General features: G+C 37.5%; 1 protein-coding gene across 1 annotated transcript in view; it reads left to right on the plus strand.

The window, feature by feature from the left end:
* The window catches only part of SLC26A9 (solute carrier family 26 member 9), a 72,396-nt gene that overhangs the window by 15,686 nt on the left and 33,307 nt on the right, over nt 1–23,403 (plus strand). The window contains exons 8-11 of the mRNA XM_053704669.1: nt 934–1,081; nt 13,051–13,164; nt 19,075–19,152; nt 20,586–20,681. Of these exons, the coding sequence (XP_053560644.1) occupies nt 934–1,081; nt 13,051–13,164; nt 19,075–19,152; nt 20,586–20,681 (436 nt within the window). The remainder of the gene's footprint in view (nt 1–933; nt 1,082–13,050; nt 13,165–19,074; nt 19,153–20,585; nt 20,682–23,403) is intronic.

The raw sequence follows: 23,403 nt of genomic DNA on the forward strand, positions 1-23,403 counted from the left end.
ATTTTGCCAAAGGAAAGGAAGTTGCCTAATAATTATGCACACCTGATATAGGGTGTTGATGTCATTAGACCACACCCCTTCTCATTACAGAGATGCACATCACCTAATATGCTTAATTGGTAGTAGGCTTTCGAGCCTATACAGCTTGGAGTAAGACAACATGCATAAAGAGGATGATGTGGTCAAAATACTCATTTGCCTAATAATTCTGCACTCCCTGTATATTAGATACAAGAAAACTGATAGTAGGAATACTTACCATAATAAAAATTGATTTGAAAGTCCAAACACTGAACCTCATTTATAATTAATCTCTTAATTAGTAAGTAAATAGACACCCCAAAAACACAAAACAAAACCTTTTTTTTGTTAATCATTTGAAACCATGGTGACCTCAATAAAAAATGATCAACCATCAGAGGTGTTTTGCATAAACTTAATGATTAATCATTGTACAGATGTTACAGACTGTAATAGTAGATACAAATGTTTTATTAATTTATAGAATTAAACTGTGTATTTAGTAAATGTATTTGTATTAAAGGGACATGAAACCCAACATTTTTCTTTCATGATTCAGAGAGAACATATCAATTTTAAATAACTTTCCAGTTTACTTCTATTATCAATTTTGCTTAATTCTCTTGGTATCCTTTATTGAAGGAATGCATTACTGGGAGTTAGCTGAACACATCAGTAAGCCAATGACAAGAGGCTTATATGTGCAGCCACCAATCAGCAGCTAGCTCCCAGCTCCTGAGTCTACCTAGGTATGCTTTTCAATAAAGGATACTAAAAGAATAAAGCCAATTTAAAAATAGCAATACAATGCAAAGTTGTTTAAAATTGTATGCTCTATCTAAATCATGGGAAAAAGGGTTTTGTGTCCATTTAAGTATGCAGTGAATTTACCTCCTGTCTCCCTCCTCACAGATTCCCTGCACCTACGTTGCCCACTGTCAGTCAGTGGGGTGATATGATTGGCACTGCATTCTCTCTTGCAATTGTTGGCTATGTGATAAACCTTGCCATGGGCCGAACACTGGGAGCTAGACATGGCTATGATGTTGACCCAAACCAGGTGAGACTTCTGTCATTCACTTCTTATCTGAAATACATTTTCATTTACATTTGTGCATATATATATATATATGGGTTTTTTTTTTTTTTCCAGGATACATGCCTTTCACACAAAAAAATATTTTGCAATGGAATTGTTTTAAACAATGATGTGACATTTTTTGTTTGTTTATTTTTTTTTTGTTTCAAATGTTTTATTGATAGCCAAGTTGTACAGAATACAAGTAAGTGCTGAAAGGTCAATGGACTTTTACAATTTGTGAAAAACAGTCAAAAGATAAACATTATGATCAAATACAAACTTAGGTAAAACGATAAAAAACAAAAAACGTATACAAAATACTTAACGAATATCTGCAATAATATGTATGCTTGTGGAAGAATAAAAATGTATGTTCTGCAACCCTACTATAGTTCGTTCTATATAAGACACCGAAATAGTCTAGTGGAAAGAAACGGAACAATAGTGATATAAAGGCATTACCTGGAAGGCAACTGCCTAGTTTCTATTGGGTAGAGGGAGGGGGTGGTTAGGGATTTTCTGAGATTTATTTCTATGATATGTCTCCCAAAGGGTTCGCATGTGAGCAGAAGTGTCGAGATTCTTGGTTTTCAGAAAGTTAAACTCTTCCAGTGAGATAAGTGTTATAACTTTCTTGTAGCCATTGTGGTATTGAGGGGAGTTTATTGCTCTTCCAGTTTCTAGCCAGGAGTATCTTAAAGCTATTGCATAGAATGTTGAACAACGTTCTTTTAGGCATAGGGAGATTTTTAGGAATTTTATTAAATAGCCAGAACCAGGGGTCTAAAGGGGTAGGGTATTCTAGAATTTTGCCACACATCAGATAGATTTGGACACTGCCACCAGATATGGGCCATGTGAGCTTCTGGAAGCCATATCTCCAGCATCTTGCTGAGTGTAATTTATAAAAAAGTGACACTGTGCTGGGGTTAGGTACCACCTCTGCAGAATTTTAAGGTTGAGTTCCAGAAACCTATTTGAGATAGAGGGTTTTTTATACAAGTATATATATAGAATGATTCTGCATATGATATATCCATCCCGATGTATAAAAAAATGAGTTTGGTCGGGTATAGTCTGTTGCAGCATAGTGTAAATTAAGGAGAGAGCATGTCTCGTGTCGTGGGCGTTGACTTAGTGCATAGAGATTCAAACAGAGTTAGAGACCTAAGCATCTGATAATTTTGAAGGTGTTTCAAAATGTATGAGTGGCATTGCCTGTAAAAGAGCCAGTTTTGGAAGACAGGATAGTCCATGTTCACTAAGTCAGATGGTGTGTTAGATTGTTGTATATTACCCAGGTGGTAGGTATGTAGAGATCTGTTAGTTGTTTCTAGAATCTTTTTTGGGTTCATGAGACCTGGTTTGAATTTGGAGTTGCGAGTTAGGGGTGTCAGAGGAGATATTTTGGTAGAGACATGCGGATAATCAACAAGGGCCTTGTCCCGTACATGGAATGTTTCCCTAATTGTTTGAGTAGTGTTTTAAAGAAATTTGTTTCTATGCTTTGGGGACCAGCAGAGAGCGCCCAGGTGGGGAGAGTTAGTTATGTCATGCTGGAGTTGTACCCATGTCTTGTTATGTGTGTTGGAGTTCCAGTTTACAATGCGTTGGAGGAAGATAGCTTGTTGATATTTCTTGATATCGGGAACTCCCAAGCCACCTATATTCATCGGGAGTTGCATAATTTTTTTATTAATCCGGGCTTTAGAATGTTCCCAAATAAATTCGAATATTTTATTCTGTAAAGAAGGGATAAACGTGTCTGGGAGTGGTATAGGGAGAGTTTGGAGCAGATACAGGATTCTTGGGAAAACATTCATTTTAATGGTGTTGATTCTTCCCAAGCAGGAAATTCATTTTCTCTCCCAGGAGGATAAGTCAGTAACTATGTTAGTGAGGAATGGTTTAAAGTTATGTGGAAAGAGATCATTTGGATTGGGAATGAGGTGTATCCCCAGGTATTTGAGCGAATGTGGTTGCCATCTAAATGGGCATATGTTTCTAACCTTTTTTATTTCCACGGGTGAGATGTTAATGTTTAAGATTTCGGATTTATTTTCATTGATGAGAAAGTTGGACATTCGACCAAACTCGTCTACTTGCTGTGAAATATGTGGGATGGTAGTCAGTGGTTTTGTGATGTAGAATAGTATGTCATCCGCATATAACATTATCTTTTGATGGGAATTGGCAATTTGTAAACCCGTAATATTGGGATGATTCTGAATTTTTTGGGCCAGAATCTCAATCGCACAGGTGAACAGCAGGGGGGACAGCGGACAGCCCTGCCTGGTACCGTTCGAAATTTCGAAGGAGGCCGAGACCGAACCATTTACTCTGACACGAGCTGAAAGGGATGAGTACATCGCAAAAGTCTTATTTATAAAACTTTGACCCAGACCCATTTTTAACAGGACCATCCTTAGGAACTACCAACCAATTCAGTTGAATGCTTTCTCCCCGTCAGTCGACAAAACCAAAAGGGGGATATTGTGAGTTTTCCTTTGTTCGATCAAATGGATAGCTCTGGTGGTGTTATCTTTTGCCTCCCTAGAGGGGACAAAACCCATCTGATCATTATGGATAAGATCTGGGAGGACTCAGTTTAAGTGGTTGGCTAGTAGTTTGGCAAATAATTTAAGATCTGTATTCAATAACGAAATCGGGCGATAGCTTTCTACTTTTGTAATGTATTTCGTTAGTTTGGGTATGATTGAGTGTTAGCGGAAAAAGGGGTTGGACTCCGAGATTGAGTTGAAGAGGGTGAGAAGGTGAGGAGATAAGATATGAGTATATTGCTTATATTAAACATTGGTGAAACCATCTGGGCCGTGGGCCTTATCTCGAGGTAGATCCTTAATAGTTTTTTTAATTTCTTCTAAAGTGAAGGGCCTATCAAGAGAGTTCCTTTGTTTCTGGGTTAGCTTTGGGATGTTAGTATCAGAGAGATATTGATTGATCGGGTGGTGGGAAGTTTGGGGAGGAGTTGAAGGGTGTTTGTGGGAGATTATAAAGGGATTGGTAATATGCCCGGAACGCTTCCGCTATAGTGGAGGTGTCGTTATGTACGGTGTTAGGGGCATATTTTATCGAAAGGTTATAGGATCTATTTATTTTCCGTTTTAGATCTTGCTGCATTTGTTGTCACCTTCATAATAAGTTTGGTGGAGTTTATTGGCCAGGTGTTTGCATTATTTGTCTAATAGTTGGTTAACCACTTGTTTTGCTGATTGTAGGTCGGAAGAGAGAGTATTATTTGTGGGATTTTGTCTGAGTCATGTTTCATGTTCTGAGACTTTGTTGAGTGAGTTATGTAGTGCCAGTCGCTGTTGTTTAACAAGGTGAGATTGCAGGCTCACAAGATCTCTTATGTGCATCCCAGATCGTTTGAAAATTTGTAACTGAGTCTATAATAAAGGAAACATATTCTATTAAAGTCTTTTCTAGTTTTTCGTTACATAAAGGATGCTTCAGGAGGTTTTCATTTAACTTCCATGTGTACAAGGGGGAGAAGCCGAGGACCAGTGAATAACGCATGAGACTATTGAATGATCGGTCCATGTAGTTTGCTGGATGGATGAGTGAGTGAGTAGGGCCAAAGCATTGACGTCTAAAAAGAAATAGTCTATTAGAGAGAAACGTGAATGTGGATGAGAGAAAAATGAGTACTCCATACTCTCCGGGTGAGTGATCCTCCATGCATCATGGACAGCAAGATCTTTTAGCTGGCGTTTTATTTTGTTGAGTACTCTATGCAGAGTAGACAAGGTACTATTGGAGTTATCTACCAGAGGATCTAAAGAGATGTTAAAGTCCCCATCCATGATTAGCAAGCCCTTTGAGACTTCTAGAATTTTTTCTGTTAAGGCCAGTATAAATTTATCTTGGTTAGTATTAGGTGTATATGTACAAACTAAAGTGACTGTTGTGTTGAATAACTTCCCGACTAGAATAAGGTATCTGCCTTCTTTATCACGGTATGTGTTGTACGATTGGAAAGGAATGTCTTTTTTTAAAAGTATTCCAACACCATTTGTTTTTATAGCATTTAAGGCGTAAAAAGCCGGACCGAATTTGTAATAGAAGGTTTTAGGTTCTTTACCTTTAATGAAATGTGACTCCTGTAGGAAAATGATGTTTCCTTTTTTGTGAATAATATCCCTAAGAGCTACATTCCGTTTGTGAGGGTCATTCAGACCCTTAGTGTTAATTGAGAAGAAATTTAATTTCCTTTTATCCTGTGTGATCATGAGGAGGGGGTAGGCCTGAAATATATTGAGATACTAATTTGTATTATCATCTGTGCTTATCACACGGATTGTATTATGCCCATATCCATATCACATTGATAATTTGTATTACACTATTACACTTTTTCTGTGCTTTATATATTCTTTTTATACAACTGACTTGCTGTCGAATACTTATTTGCACCATGTACTTTTCTATATCACATTGATAACTTGTATCACACTGTCACATCTTTTTCTTGTGTGTCTCATACATTCTTTTTGTACAACTGAATTGCTGTCTGATATTGATTTGCACTATGCACTTTTCTATATCACATTGATAACTTGTATCACACTGTCACATCTTTTTCTTGTGTGTCTCATACATTCTTTTTGTACAACTGAATTGCTGTCTGATACTGATTTGCACTATGCACTTTCTATATCACATTGATAATTTGTATTACATTGTTAGATTTTCTTCTGTGTCAAAAGTCTGTGACACACTGCAAGCGGAGCAGCGCGCAGCGTGTACATGCAGCTGTGCGCTTTGTGTGTACTGCCTTTTCATCTCTGAGCACTCTGCTGCGTCAGGTCGCATAGCTGAGCACTCAGAGATGAAATATTTGATCTTCAGAAGCGACGTGACGCGGAGCGAAGCAGCTGCTTCGCCTCGTGCTGCATTGCTTGCAGTGTGTCACAGCCTTTACACATTCTTCTTATACAACTGACTGCTGTTTGATACTGATTTGCACCATGCACTTTTTACTACTCTTGGAATTCTGCACATGTTATAATATGTGTATCTAACATCTAAGTTATTCCATTTTTATAATTATTTATAACTACTATAGTACTTTGCACCTTATACTATCTATTTGCAATGTCTGGGTTAGATGTTTTAATACATTTTGTTGCCCTGTTTTTCTAACTTGTGCAATGACAATAAAAGGAATCTGAATCTGAAGGAATCTTATAGCAGTATAGTGTCAAAAGTAGTGGGAAAAGAAGGTTGGGGTAGTTAGTGTTGTGAAAGTAGAACAAATATGGTTCAAGCGTACAGTAGTTCTTTGCATGCACGTATCCGTTACAATAAAACATAAATAAAAATTAAAAAAGTAATTGTAAACAACAACTCATCATTGGAGAAGTGTAAAATACAAAACAAACATCATCCAGGATAGGGGTACAACAATTACAGGGACCTGTAAAAATTTGCATATAAAACAGTGGAAGTGTATTTAGATATTGTATACATAAGAATATATAAAGCCTGGTTATAAGGCCAAAACAGGGAGAATAAACAATTGGAGAACTTGTTTCAATGGGGAAAGTATCTTACTAGGAAGGTATATATTTTTATTCCTCTTCTTCCTCTTTTCCCCTTTTATCTCTCTCTATCCCCCTCTTTTATGTAAGGAACTGGGAGAGATGTGGGCAACATACCATTAGTGTAAACTTAAGCTAATTGTGGGCATGTTGTATTGACAATACAATGATACGCACATAGGGATCAGTCTACAGTCAGAAGCTTCCGGGTCAAGTAATGTGCATTGGTGGGAAGCTCCCACTGAAGCTCCCGGACCCACCATCTATTGCAACTGAAAATCCAGAGGGCAATAAAAATAGCTCCTCTACAAGACCACCATGGCAGAGGGTACATTCGCAAAAAAGAAAGGACAGAAACAATGCTAATAAGGGCAGAGATCCGGATATATTTGTATTGAGTGATCCAGGTATGAAATTGAAGAAGCTTTTCTTGCTTTCTGACATATTTCTTCTCTGTCAGAAAACCTTAGAAATTTTATAATTACGTCCTGTGGAGGGGCATTGGTGGGCGGAGGCGGTCTGAGGGCTCTGTGAGCTCTTTCTATTGTTGTGGTGTAGAAATAGTCCTTGGAGGTAAGGTTGTAATTCTGTGGTTTTAATGTGTTCAGGGATACCTCAGAAGCGGAGGTTACTTTTCCTGCTTCTGTTTTCCAAGTCCTCAACTTTTTCTTGAAGGAGGTCTAATTTTGAATCTTGGATGTTGGCTTGTGTGGAGATGGAATCCATCATGTTGTTAACGGTGTCTTGTGTTTCCTCTATCTCTTCAACTCTATATCCCAATTCCTTGACTTCTTTGCGCATGGTGGATATTTCAGAGGTAATTAGCCGTTTGAGAGAATCAAAGTCCTCTTTTGTAGGGAGTTTAGAGATATCTTCTTTAAGTTGTGCCACATAATCCGAAGAGAGTGGTGTAGGTCGAGGTGCTAACTGTAATGACTCTGTGACTTCGGGGTTGCAGTGTGCGGTATTGTCTTGGTTTTCAGCTGGCTGAAAAAATGAACTGACAGAGCCGGTTAGATTAGGTTGCGTTTTAAGGTGCTTGTCCCCCTTAAGGTTTTTTTTTAAGCCATTTCGGCTACGTAGAGATGAAGAAATATCTTCTTTTTTTTTCTTCTTTTTAAATGCCTCAGAAGGTGCCCACCTAGTTTCCTTCAGGGCACAAGAATTACCTTGCAGGAGTTTTTGGTGTTTCAGATTCTCGTGTTAGGGTTTATATTGTTGTTACCCCCACACAAGTAACCAGCAAAGTGTAAAAAATGAGGTTGTGAACTTGTATAATATTTAGTTGAACTGTAATGGTTTTTTTTTTTTATAATGTTGTGGCACTGCCATGGGTGCAAAATATGCACCTTCTTTTGCTAATTTATATGTAGGGTTTTGGGAACTTAATTACATTTTTGATACCCGCAATCCTTTTGTGGGTGATACTCTCCTCTACAAGAGGTTAATTGACGACATTATTTTGATTGTCGGTGGGCCTCTTGGAGATGAAGGTTTTGAGAAATACATGACATATATTAATGAAAATGATATGAGATTGAAATTTGTAGGGTTTTTCAGTAGTTTGGGGGTTGACGTTTTGGATGTGGCATTGGAGGGTAACATGGAGAACAAAAGGATAGTATCACGCACATTTCGTAACCCTAGCGCTGGTAATACAATACTTCATGCCAAGTCTTGTCATCCACGTCACCTTATCCATGCCATACCCAGAGGTCAATTCATAAGGCTAAGGAGGAACACCAAAAACACAGATGTATATATGGAGCAATTCCTTGAATTGTGCAAAAGGCTAGAAGCAAGAGGGTATGACTCTGAGATATTACAGTCTGTAAGAATAGAAATTTTCCAGTCACATGGATCGACATATTCCCCCATACAGAATAGTAGAGGGGTACAACAGGGGGACATACTGTTCTCTACTGAGTATACCAAACAGTTTCCAGAAATTGTACAGATTATAAAAAATAATTTAACTCTATCTTCAGGTGATGATGTATTAAAGGAATAGGGCAGTGTAAATTTGTCTCCAAAAAACCTGTTAATCAAGCAAATAAACTGGCACCAAGTTTGGTACAGAGATCAGGGAAAAGCAAAACCTGGTTGAATGCCAAGGGTAACTATAAATGTGGAGGCAGAGGATGCCTGACTTGTGATATGTTGGATACCAGAATGGAGTTTAATTCATCATTGGATAATTGTAAATACAATATAGAGTTCTATGCAAATTGTAGAACTACCTTCATAGTGTACCTATTGGAGTGTCTGATTTGCCACTGCCAGTACGAGAGCATTACAATGATGTTAGAAATTATAACAAAGATTCAACTGTGGCTCAGCACTTCAACAGTGTGCATTTTACCAATGTAGGTAATTTCTCTATTAAAGCTATTGATTTAGCTAGGAAGCCTATCAGAGTCTAGGATTTTAGACAAAAAAGAACTGTTTTGGATCTTTAAATTAAAGACAAGGGTCCTACTTGGCCTCAATAAAGAATGTGACATCATTGTGTAGGAAATGTGTATTTTTACAATACTATTTTATTTTTCAGGCAACTGTTAATGTAAAACTTAGGCTCAAAATGAAAGTAATATAAATTAAAACAAAATGCTCACTTCTTAAGGGTATGTGTTTTCACACTAACTTTTAAAGGTATGTGTAGCATGAAATATAATGTTCTATTTGTGCTTTTTTAGTATCTTGAGCTGTAGTATTAGCAGTGATTCTTGGAGGGTAGGTTAGTAAAGTAATTTGTACGATCTTTAATATAGCATAAAAAAGTAAGAGGTTTTAAACTAACATAACCAAAAGAGGAATTTTGTTACTAGCCATCTAACTTAAGCTTGGGATGGCAGAGTTGTAGTACTAATATAATATAACATTTAATGTAACGTCCAACATGTAAATGAGCTGTGGGCAAGTTACTAGTAACTTAATTGGTCATTTAAGGTATGGTCAGAGGCGAAACTACAGGGGGTGCAGAGGTCGCAATTGCCAGGCACGTCCTTGCTTGTTAACAACCGTTTTTTGTAGGACGTGCCTGGCACGTCCTTGGACGTTAAGGGGTTAAACACTGGCAACCACTGGCAACCCTCTCACAGACTTATGCAAAAAGAAAATCCTTCCTATTAGCAGCTGTTTACAGAAAGCTGGAGATAAATTGTAGCTGCCATTAATGTCTATGGGCCAGATTATGAGTGGGCTAATCGCTGGTATTACGAGTTGAAAGCAATCACGATTTACACTAGAATGATTGACTCGACTTCAGAGATCTGGTTAAATATTTTGCAAAACAAAAAAGCTACACAAAACACATCAAAAATACATTACGAAGTACAGTACAGTTACACTCATAATAAAACTAATAAAAAAAAAATAAAAAAAAAATATTGCAGACAAAAGTTTTAAGGGCTTAAAAATACAAGTGTCTCAGATGTTAGAAAAAAAAAAAAGCAGGCAAAGGACTTTATCATAGACATACATACATATATACATACATACATATGTATACATATGTACGATAATATGTTTTTCAGTTCTTGCGCCCAGTGGGGTCACTAGGGGGGTGCGGGTCGCACCTGGGTGACACCCTCCAGGGGGTGACACACAAAAAAAAATATTTTATTTTTTTTATTTTTTTTACATTTTATTGAAATTCAAAGAAATACAATGTTGAGATGCATAGATTATTTTATTAGAGGCTGGCATTTGTGAACATTAGTGGGACTGGGGAAGTTGTAGACACACATTTTTTTTGCCCCTTGAGCCAGTGCTGCAATTTCAACAAATAGTTTTCCCGGCTGCTTTTGCTTGTTTGTACTTTGCTCCTCCCCTGCCCAATTTCACTATGAATGTTGTGGGTGTGCCGTGGAGCTTGAAAAGTTACGCTGCTAGCCTAAACCTGCCTGCCTATCTGTGCTCACTGCTCAGTGACATGCGGCCCAGGGCTGTGCACTGTCAGACTTGGAACAGAGTCAGAGAGCAGAATTTTCATAGTGTGACCGCCTAAACCTTTTCTTCAGTGATTTATTTTAGAGTGCTCTGTTTATCTTTCATTTGATATTCTGCTGAGCCAGGGAGCAGCTCTAGGCATGAGCTTCATAATTAATGCAGTGCAGTTTACATATTTTGTATGTGTGTGTCTGAGTTTTTGTGTGTGTGTGTGTGTGTGTCTCAGTGTTTTTGTGTGTGTGTGTCTGAGTGTGTTTCCGAGTGTTTGTGTGTGCATCTGAGTATGTTTTTAAGTGTGCCTGAGTGTTTGTATGTGTGTTTGCTTGTGTTTTTGTGTGTGTCTGCTTTCTGGGGGGGGGGTGACACCATGACTTACCGCACCGGGTGACACCAACCCTAGTGACGCCACTGCTTGCGCCTACATTATTAACCTCCCAGTCAAGAAGGAGCAATCCGTTTGAGACTTCAATAATGTAGGTGCAAGAAATGTATATCGTTTTGCGGTTGTGACTTTCTAAAGAAAAAGTATAGAAATAAAAAAAAGTATTAAATAGTAAAAAAGAAAAATGTTTTGATTTTGTGTCCATGACAACGCAATCCTGTTTGAAGCACGGTCATGAAGGAGCATTTCCTTTTAAAAACCCGGTCATGAAGGCCCAATCTCGTTTGAACATCATATTTGTGACTACAAATATTGCAGTGGAGCGGACCAGTTTTTACGGCTACAGTTTAAGAACTGTTAAAATCCATTTTTAAAAGATGAGAAAAATCCTTCTAATAGAAATCAGTAGTTTTCTTCTTGATTTCACATGTATAGCACACCAAACTGAAAAGCTGTTCTTTGAAAATCAATAAACGCAAATATTGAAAAATAAAAATAAACACTTTTAAAATATTAAAATTGTTAATATAGTCATTGAGCAAACATACTCAGTATCCCTTCCACACCTATATATAGATATCATATATATTGACTCCCTTTATGCAATAGTGAGTTGCTGACAAGTCATTTAAAAAAAATCAGTGCATTAGGATTTAAAAAAGGTTTTTACAACTTAAAGGGACACAAAACCCACGAAACAATTGACCTCCAATAGCCAGAGCACTATAAATATGTGCATTTTGTAATTACAATAGCGCTTCATATATCAACAGATTTTTAGTTTTTTACTTCTGAATTTTTATTGATTTCCGAACCCACCGACCGGCAATAAGTTTTAATTCTCCAATCCACATTGATAACTCCAGTTATCAAGATGGCAAATTTTCTTCGGTATGCGCATGCGCGATTTAACCTACTCGTCATAACAGACGTCACCGCAGGAAAACATGCAGACCCACATAGACGATGACAACGCTGAAGATAGAAGTTATGTAATTATGAGCGCAGCGCTGCAAGAATCTCCCTAACAATAACGAGCACAATATAAATATATATAATTATTTATATAATGAAATTCAGTGAGAGCCCTATTCAGTGAGAACAAGACAACCTATGCAATCGATTGTCCTGTTCAAAGCGCTTGCGTTATTCCCATAACATTGTATGGGTAAATGGAGTCATTGCACGCATATGCGCATGCGTGGGTAGACAAATCTATATGCGCATGCGCATGGTCAGAAGAACGCTAAATAATGAGATGCAAGAAAATAAATTTCAATTGGGAAGTTTGTCGGATCGTGCGCCTCCCATATTTGAGGGTTGTCTGATGTGACGTAATACCCAAAAATAAAATTTAATTATTATTAAGTTTAGAAGCTTCGTTACAAGCAGCAAATAGGTATGTTATAATATTTATACATGCTAAATGTATTATTTGTGGTCTGTTGGTGCAAAAAATTAGAAAGTTTTGGAATCCTTTAAAGGGACACTGAACCCAAATTTTTTCTTTTGTGATTCCTATAGAGCATGCAATTTTAAACAACTTTCTAATTTACTCCTATTATCAATTTTTCTTCGTTCTCTTGCTTTCTTTATTTGAAAAAGAAGGCATCTAAGCTATTTTTTTGGTTCAGACCCATGGAAAGCACTTGTTTATTAGTAGGTGAATTTACCCACCAATCAGCAAGAACAACACAGTGTGTTCACCAAAAATGAGTCGGCATCTAAACTTACATTCTTGCATTTCAAATAAAGATACCAAGAGAATGAAAAGAATTTGATAATAGGAGTAAATTAGAAAGTTGCTTAAAATTGCATGCTCTATCTGAATCACGATAGAAAAAAATTGGGTTCAGTGTCCCTTTAAGAGTTAAGAAAAAATGGAGTCTTAAGTGTTTCAGCTGGTCTTACACAATAATATTTTTTTCTTCTTTCTAATATGAAATATACATTTGTGCAACTCATAAGGTTTCCCAGATAGTGAAGCTATGGATCACTCTGTAACTTTCTCTGTGTCAATACAAAATGTGAGAAACTTCTGTCACCCACAGGAAATGTTGGCTCTTGGATGCAGTAATTTCTTTGGCTCATTCTTCTTTATCCATGTTATTTGCTGTGCCTTGTCAGTCACGCTGGCTGTGGACGGAGCTGGAGGAAAATCACAGGTAAGATAAAATGGCTTGTTACACAATACCTGTGTATTTAAGGTCACATGGATGACTTCCTATTGTTTGCATTAATTTAACTTGCTGCACAAACATTTTTTAACAACTTTTTGCAAACTACAAATTATCCACATATATGGTGAACTTCTTGGCTCAAAATGCCAAGAGTTAACACTCTATTGACTGCATTTGTTTTCTGTAAAAGAGGCGTTGTTTGTCTCAAAGACCTTTAAAAGGATATGACAGGGAAAGATTAAGTGTAATGCACCACCTAGTGTCTACTTAGTGTAGTGCATGGCTCAGTAGCCTTAAAATGCATAATTTGTTTATGCAAAATATTTTATAAAAATGATCTCCTTGTGCCCGGCCTGTCTGGAGAACCTGAATATGTGTAGAGCTCTTCATTTTTTTTATTCCACATGGCAACAACCACTATCATATTGAGAATAATGTCTCAAGTGATACAGCACCAACCTTTTTTCTTTCTTTTTTTTTTGTTAAATAAATAAATACATAAATAAATTTAAAAAAAAGCATGCAGGAGTAGGGAAAGCTCAAAGTTTATAAAAAGAGCCTTTCTTTAATATTTTGCAAAAATAAAATATTTCTGTGTGCATATTTTATGGGCACCTTGCAATGCACTACTCTAGGTGGACTGGAAGTGAGGTATTAAACTTTATATATCTCTCTAACATATCCTTGTTGCAATGCATATGACATATCACCTGCAACTGAAAAGAAAAATCCGCTGATCGCCTTTAGAATTTGTTTAATGTTATTGTTAGGACTTGCCCATCTGTGGTACCCTGGTATTTTGAAGGGGGGGGGGCAGGCTTATTCTATATCAGCCAATGTATAATATTAAAACCTGAGGTAATTGTTTAAAGGCCTTTGTGCATCAAGAAAGGGCACCATCCAATTATATATTTTGAAACTGAAGGCGGAATACTGCAGTGAGCATTGTTTGTGTATGTTGTTGAATCATTTTGCCATAATTCAGCAACTATTACATAACATTATATATTTTCATCTAATTATGTTTGAGGTGTGCTGGCCCCTCGTTATTCTTTTGCAGTCTCAGTGTGTTGAAACTGGATGATTAAACTAGAAAGGAGTGTCCCAGTAATGCCCTTGAGAAAAAAGGGGCATGTGTACTATGGCCTCTAGTTATCAAGCCGTCAACCGCAAATACGCTGGAATTCCGCAGCGTATTTGTGGTGAGGCTGATTCGATGTAGTTATCAAGCCCTACAGCCCGGCAAAAGTAGAATTTAGTGACGTAACATACGATCCGCAGGACTCAGTCCGACACAGATCGATGGTTACGTCACTACAAATGTTCAGAACGCAAGTTCGGCACAATCTGACTACTTTTGCTAGTTATCAAAGAACTAGCAGGTACGCTCGCCACTATTCCGGGCCAGCGTACCTGGTTTTCAATCTGCCGCCCTGGAGGAGGCGGATCCCATAGGAATCAATGGGAGTCTGACAGCAGCGAGAGCTCATGTTCGCTGCAGTCCAATATCCCATTGATTCCTATGGGAAGTGTCTGCACCTAACACCCTAACATGTACCCCGAGTCTAAACACCCCTAATCTGCCCCCCCTACACCGCCGCCACCTACTTTATACTTATTAACCCCTAAACTGCCGCTCCCGGACCCCTCCGCAACTATAATAAATATATGAACCCCTAAACCGCCGCTCCCGGACCCCACCGCCACCTACATTATACCTATTAACCCCTAATCTGCCCCCCCCTACACCGCCGCCACCTACTTTATACTTATTAACCCCTAAACCGCCGCTCCCGGACCCCTCCGCAACTATAATAAATATATGAACCCCTAAACCGCCGCTCCCGGACCCCGCCGCCACCTACATTATACCTATTAACCCCTAATCTGCCGCCCCCTATACCGCCGCCACCTACATAAAGTTATTAACCCCTATCCTGCCGATCCCAGACCCCGCCACAAATAAATTAATTGTTTAACCCCTAAACCGCCACACCCGGAGCCCTCCGCCACCTACATTACATTTATTAACCCCTATCCTGCCCCCCCTACACCGCCGACAACTACAGTACATTGATTAACCCCTAATCTACCCCCCTACACTGCCGCCACCTACAGTACATTGATTAACCCCTAATCTACCCCCCCTACACCGCCGCCACCTACAGTACATTGATTAAGCCCTAATCTACCCCCCCTACACTGCCGCCAATATATTAAATGAATTAACCCCAAAACCTAAGTCTAACCCCAACAAAAGGCCCTTTTAAGGGCTATTTGTAATTTAGTTTAGGATAGGGAATTTTATTATTTTGGGGTGCTTTTTTATTTTATTAGGGGGCTTAGATTAGGTGTAATTAGATTAAACTTCTTGTAATATTTTTTTATTTTTTGTAATTTAGTGTTTGTTTGTTTTTTGTAATATAGTTTAGTTTATTTAATTGTATTTTATTTTAGATAATTGTAGTTAATTTATTTAATTAATTTATTGATAGTGTAGTGTTAGGTGTATTTGTAGCTTAGGTTAGGATTTATTTTACAGGTAAATTTGTAATTATTTTAACTAGGTAGCTATTAAATAGTTAATAACTATTTAATAACTATTGTACCTAGTTAAAATAAATACAAAGTTGCCTGTAAAATAAAAATAAACCCTAAAATAGCTATAATGTAATTATTAATTATATTGTAGCTATCTTAGGGTTTATTTTATAGGTAAGTATTTAGTTTTAAATAGGATTCATTTATTTAATTATAGGAATATTTATTTAGATTAATTTAAATAATATTTAAGTTAGGGGGGTGTTAGGGTTAGACTTAGGTTTTGGGGTTAATTCATTTAATATATTTGCGGCGGTGTAGGGGGGTAGATTAGGGGTTAATCAATGTACTGTAGGTGGCGGCGGTGTAGGGGGGGTAGATTAGGGGTTAATCAATGTACTGTAGGAGGTGGCGGTGTAGGGGGGGCAGGATAGGGGTTAATAAATGTAATGAAGGTGGTGGAGGGCTCCGGGTGTGGCGGTTTAGGGCTTAAACAATTAATTTATTTGTGGCGGGTTTCGGGATCGGCAGGATAGGGGTTAATAACTTTATGTAGGTGGCGGCGGTATAGGGGGCGGCAGATTAGGGGTTAATAGGTATAATGTAGGTGGCGGCGGGGTCCGGGAGCGGCGGTTTAGGGGTTAATATATTTATTATAGTTGCGGCGGGGTCCGGGAGCGGTGGTTTAGGGGTTAATAAGTATAAAGTAGGTGGCGGCGGTGTAGGGGTGTTTAGACTTGGGGTACATGTGTGGGTGTTAGGTGCAGACACTTCCCATAGGAATCAATGGGATATCGGGCAGCAGCGAACATGAGCTCGAAATAGTGGCGAGCGTACCTGCTAGTTCTTTGATAACTAGCAAAAGTAGTCAGATTGTGCCGAACTTGCGTTCGGAACATCTGTAGTGACGTAACCATCGATCTGTGTCGGACTGAGTCCGGCGGATCGTATATTACATCACTAAATTCTACTTTTGCCGGGCTTTAGGGCTTGATAACTACAGCGAATCAGCCTCGCCACAAATACGCTGCGGAATTCCAGCGTATTTGCGGTTGACGGCTTGATAACTAGAGGCCTATGGCTCAACAGAAAAGAGGTCTGGTCTTCAATATTTCTAGGTCTGCTTTTTATTCCCAGTCTGGTCCTGGTTATGTAAAATGATATAAAGAGTTATGGGAATATGTTCTATGAGCTGTATGGAAGATATAAAGAAAGTGCTTGTGTGACAACATATATAGTAAAAGGAAAAGGTTATATGGATAAGTATAGGGCGGCTAAAAGAGTAGGTTATACAGGGAGTGCAGAATTATTAGGCAAGTTGTATTTTTGAGGATTAATTTTATTATTGAACAACAACCATGTTCTCAATGAACCCAAAAAACTCATTAATATCAAAGCTGAATAGTTTTGGAAGTAGTTTTTAGTTTGTTTTTAGTTATAGCTATTTTAGGGGGATATCTGTGTGTGCAGGTGACTATTACTGTGCATAATTATTAGGCAACTTAACAAAAAACAAATATATACCCATTTCAATTATTTATTTTTACCAGTGAAACCAATATAACATCTCAGCATTCACAAATATACATTTCTGACATTCAAAAACAAAACAAAAACAAATCAGTGACCAATATAGCCACCTTTCTTTGCAAGGACACTCAAAAGCCTGCCATCCATGGATTCTGTCAGTGTTTTGATCTGTTCACCATCAACATTGCGTGCAGCAGCAACCACAGCCTCCCAGACACTGTTCAGAGAGGTGTACTGTTTTCCCTCCTTGTAAATCTCACATTTGATGATGGACCACAGGTTCTCAATGGGGTTCAGATCAGGTGAACAAGGAGGCCATGTCATTAGATTTTCTTCTTTTATACCCTTTCTTGCCAGCCACGCTGTGGAGTACTTGGACGCGTGTGATGGAGCATTGTCCTGCATGAAAATCATGTTTTTCTTGAAGGATGCAAACTTCTTCCTGTACCACTGCTTGAAGAAGGTGTCTTCCAGAAACTGGCAGTAGGACTGGGAGTTGAGCTTGACTCCATCCTCAACCCGAAAAGGCCCCACAAGCTCATCTTTGATGATACCAGCCCAAACCAGTACTCCACCTCCACCTTGCTGGCGTCTGAGTCGGACTGGAGCGCTCTGCCCTTTACCAATCCAGCCACGGGCCCATCCATCTGGCCCATCAAGACTCACTCTCATTTCATCAGTCCATAAAACCTTAGAAAAATCAGTCTTGAGATATTTCTTGGCCCATTCTTGACGTTTCAGCTTGTGTGTCTTGTTCAGTGGTGGTCGTCTTTCAGCCTTTCTTACCTTGGCCATGTCTTTGAGTATTGCACACCTTGTGCTTTTGGGCACTCCAGTGATGTTGCAGCTCTGAAATATGGCCAAACTGGTGGCAAGTGGCATCTTGGCAGCTGCACGCTTGACTTTTCTCAGTTCATGGGCAGTTATTTTGCGCCTTGGTTTTTCCACACGCTTCTTGCAACCCTGTTGACTATTTTGAATGAAACGCTTGATTGTTTGATGATCACGCTTCAGAAGCTTTGCAAATTTAAGAGTGCTGCATCCCTCTGCAAGATATCTCACTATTTTTGACTTTTCTGAGCCTGTCAATTCCTTCTTTTGACCCATTTTGCCAAAGGAAAGGAAGTTGACTAATAATTATGCACACCTGATATAGGGTGTTGATGTCATTAGACCACACCCCTTCTCATTACAGAGATGCACATCACCTAATATGCTTAATTGTTAGTAGGCTTTCGAGTCTATACAGCTTGGAGTAAGACAACATGCATAAAGAGGATGATGTGGTCAAAATACTCATTTGCCTAATAATTCTGCACTCCCTGTAGAAAATATTTGCAAAGGTTTTTAAATAACATATTCTTCAAGAAAACAGCCCAAAAATGTAACTTACTGAACATGTTAACGTTGACACAATAAAATTAAAGGGACACTACACCCTCATTTTTCTGCAATGTTTTAAAAGTCTGGCAATTTGAGCACGCTCTGTATAGCCTATAGGGCAGGAAGTACAGCTGCTGATTGGCTCTAACACTTGTCAGTATGATGAATGTATAAACAGCTTACTGTGGGGGACTGGTGGCACAGGCTAGAGGGTAAACATAACCTTTAAGATCTTCCCCCCCCCCCTTGCAGTTAAACTTTGAGTAGGATTTACTGTCTCTTTAATTAATGTTTAATTCTATGTATTGGATAATCCCTATGAAGCAACAATTATATTGTAGGATAAATGGTGTAATTGAGAAAGGTTAATGGGTCATTATCAAACAGTGTGCTTTTTGTATTTGTAAATCATTTTATAAATATAATAACTTTTTATTCTAGATATCCAGTTTCTTTGTCATGATGGTAGTTATGGTGACCATGCTGGCACTTGGGACGTATCTGAACCCTCTGCCAAAGGTATGTTCAACTGATCTTAACACAGAGAGATACATTCCAGAGAAAAATGAAGTTCATTATATAAATTAAACATATTTGAGTTTAAAGGGACGGTGTACTAAAAATGGTTTCCCCTTAATGTGTTTAAAATGACTTGTTATACCAGCTGCAGATTTAAAATGTATGGGGAATTGGTCCTTTAGGTATACTATTGTATTTTAAATAGTTGTCTCTGATAATTGAAATGACACCACAATTATATGGGCTGGCCTTGCAGGCTGAGCAAAACTCATTAGCTTATCTTTATATATTTACACAAAATCCTCCTTATCTTATCTCTCTATGAACAGTGAGACCAATACTTGGAGAGAAAATTAAAATTTTAGTAGCTTTTTATACAACCCTACAATGAGAGCATGTTTTTTCCCCCCTAAACCTTCTTGTATAGAAATTTTCAGTATAGGTATACTCATATATACACACACTATCTAATAAAATTATACATATAAATATTAATAAAAAAAGTTATAAGGGTTCAAAGGTATAAGGTATATGACATGGTGTTTGACTGTAAAGGGCTAGAATGTGTGTATGTGTATATATATATATATATATATATATACACATATACATGTCTTAATATCTGAATATATACATATGTATAGATGTATACATGTGTGTTTATGTTTATATGCATATACATACATATATACACATATAAACACATATATGGAGATGTGTATACACACACATATACAGTATATATATATATATATATATATATATATATATATATATATATATATATATATATATAGGGAGAAGAAGTTAACGTGGTCATAATATCCGAAGTCCTGAAGTTAGTCGACTTTTTGCTCACGTGCAAATATTTTATTTTCAACTTGTCATATGCGCACTAACCTGTGAGCATTAAACGTTTACTTCTGACAGTGTTTGTGTATAAGCGAAAATGCTAAACACCACTTGTAATCTGGCTCACAATCTGGTATTACAAGTGGATAGCAAAATACTTAAGCAAAGCATCTTCAAGTGGCCTAAACTTTTTTAGTGTGCCCAACACTTTTTGTAATGCATAGTGTAGTGAGCTATATAAGCACACTCATTGCACTCATATAAAAAGTGGCTAGTCAAGTTTTGCTCTTTAGTGCAATCCATTTGTAATCTAGGCTATTGTATTTAAACACTCAGGTATTGTCTGGATACCACCACTGTTTGTTTTGTGTTTGCAAATGTGTTCTTTTTACCTTGCAATGAAATTGTCTTCCTTTATTTATTTCCAGTAAATGTTTTTCCAGTGAAATCTTTCTTATGTTGTCTCTTTATGTTTCTCCCATTCTTCATTAATTGCTTTTCTTTTCTATGTCCTTCTCACGCGCTCTCATTTTCATTGTTTTCTCTCTAACTTCTTTTACTGGTTTCTGCCCTTTGTGTAGTCCGTTTTAGGTGCCCTCATAGCTGTGAACCTGAAGAACTCTCTGAAGCAGCTGGCTGATCCTTTCTACCTTTGGAAAAAGAGCAAACTTGACTGTGTATGTACATAAAACTAAATCTCACATCACAAAAGGTCTCCATCCCGATGTAAAACTCAAGGTTTTTCGGAATCCATAAAAGGGGCGTAGGAGTGTGTTTACGTTGCAGTATGAGTGTGTGTGTAAAGACAGATGCCAATAGTTTATCTAGTTGTCTACTGTACAGTATATGTGTATATAGAGAGGCAAGACACATGTCTATTCTATAGTATATCTGTGTACAGAGAGTGGTCACGGGTGTGTTAATTCCAAAGCATATGTGTATAGAGAGACAACAAGAGCACCCAAAAAGGGTTACATTTTTTAATAGTCCTAGCTTGGAACAACTATTTTTTGTAAAAATGTCCTGATTTCACAAGGGCTGTCTAGAGACACATCCCTAATGCTCCAACCACAACAATCAAAGCTCCACCCATTTAACTCACTGGTAGGGATGGGTGAATGTTTCTAAAAATTCAAAATTTAAAACGAATTTTGATACATTCGTTCGTTCAAATCGAATTTCGAATGTTTATATAACATTCTAACATTCGATTTTCAAATTTTCGTTTTCGAATTTTTCAATAAAATTAGAAAATATTCGTTCGAATAATAGAATGTTTAGCTATGTATTCATTCAATTTCGAAATGTAATATTCGAATTCGAATGTGACATTCGAATTCGAATGTGACATTCAAATTTGAAATAGTATTTTTAGTCTAATACTGTTTTAAATGTGATATTCGATTTGAAAGTGATATTCGATTCGAATGTGACATTCGAATTCGAAATAGTATTTCTAGTCTAATACTATGTTTTATAAATGTAATATTCGAATTCGAATGTGACATTTGATTCGAATGTGATATTCGATTCGAATGTGACATTTGAAATAGTGTTTCTAGTCTACAATTGTGTTTTATAAATGTAATATTCGAATGTAACATTCGAATTCGAATGTGACATTCGAATTTGACATTCGAATTCGAATGTGACATTCGAAAACTTTAAATAACATTCGAAAATCGAATTTTTAAGAATATTCGTTCTTATCAACATTCTATTATGTAAATCAAATTTCTACAATAACATTTGTTCTAACATTCGAATTCGGATATAAACACATTCGCCCATCCCTACTCACTGGCTATGCCCTCAGCAGATCCACCCACTGAGTCTCCTTGACTCAGCCCCCAACCTACAAGTCCCTGATACAATCTGGGAAGTGTTAGTTGGGATATATGGGAATGTTCTATAGTACATGTGTGTATATAAAGAGAAGCCTCTCTCAGGAAATGTGCAATAGTATAACACCCAAATCGCTTCAGATAATGCCAACTTGGCTTTTCTGACTTTTTCTAATTGTATACTGAAATTTTGAACATTTTTAACAGTTACTTATGATGGCAACTTTCATTTTTTGCTGTCTGCTTTGCTTTGGATTAGTTTCTATGGTTTTATTGGAATGTGTTTCTCTAAAATCTCCTCTTTCTGGTTACCCTTGGGTGGAGCAGTCAGGCTGTTTGTCAAGAGCATTTGCCCGTACCATAACTGTAGTCTATAAATTGTCTGGCCTTGCAGAGCATTTCAAATTTTAGAAGTTATCACTACCTCAATGCAAACAACAACGGTTGCCAGATGTCCTCCACAAAAGTACTGGACAATCTGTCAGTGACTGGGCACAATGGTAGATGGGCTTATACATTGCCCCCCCCCCCCCAAAAGCTCTACCTCACCCCCACTCTTAAACCCACAATGTATATTTTTCACAACTAAGCATTTTACCCCTTGGCTGCCAGTAACATACAAATCAATCATTTTACCCCTTGGCTGTCAGTAACTTACAAATCAATAATTTGACCTCTTTGACTGCCAGTAACAAACATAAATAGAAGTGATTTTACCCTATTGACTGTCCCTCACTTATTTCCGTATTTATAATACTTTTAGATATATGAGGCCTTTTACATTTTGCTAACACTCATGGACTTAAAAAACCTGAACATTTAAGGGTCCAGTATTTTAGCATATATTTTACTGGACTGTCTAGTTAAAGGCACACTCAATCAAAATTAAACTTTTATTATTCAGATAGAGCATGCCAATTTAAACAACTTTCCAATTTACTTCCATTAACTAAATGTGCACAGTCTTTTTATATTTAAACTTTTTGAGTCACCAGCTCCTACTGAGCATGTGCAAGAATAAGTGTGTATGCATTTGTGAATGGCTGATGGCTGTCACATGGTACGTGTATGCATTTGTGATTGGCTGATGGCTGTCACATGGTACGGGGGAGTGGAAAAAGAAATAACTTAAAATTGTCAGAAAAAAAATCTACTGCTCATTTGAAGTTCAGACTAAGTGCTATTGCTTTGTCTTGTTATCTTGCATTTGTTGATTATGCAAATCTACTGTGTTGACTGGCCCTTTAAATACTAGACACCTGGCAACCCTACACATCCCACTGTTACACTTAGGGATGGGCAAATGTTTCTAACAATTCGAAATTTAAAACGAATTTTGATACATTCGTTAGTTCGAACCAAATTTCGAAAGTTTATATAACATTATATTTAAAAAAAATAAGGTGGTATGTTAGAAGTGTGGTTGAAACAAGGTGGTATGCTTTTCAAAATATTTATCCCACAAAAAATATTTTAGGCAGAAATATGCCCCTTACTTTTTCATTAAGAGAAAACACTAACACTTTCAGTGTAGGAATGATGAATTGGTGAGTGT

The sequence above is a fragment of the Bombina bombina genome, chromosome 3 (assembly GCF_027579735.1).
Source record: "Bombina bombina isolate aBomBom1 chromosome 3, aBomBom1.pri, whole genome shotgun sequence".
Taxonomy (NCBI): domain Eukaryota; kingdom Metazoa; phylum Chordata; class Amphibia; order Anura; family Bombinatoridae; genus Bombina; species Bombina bombina.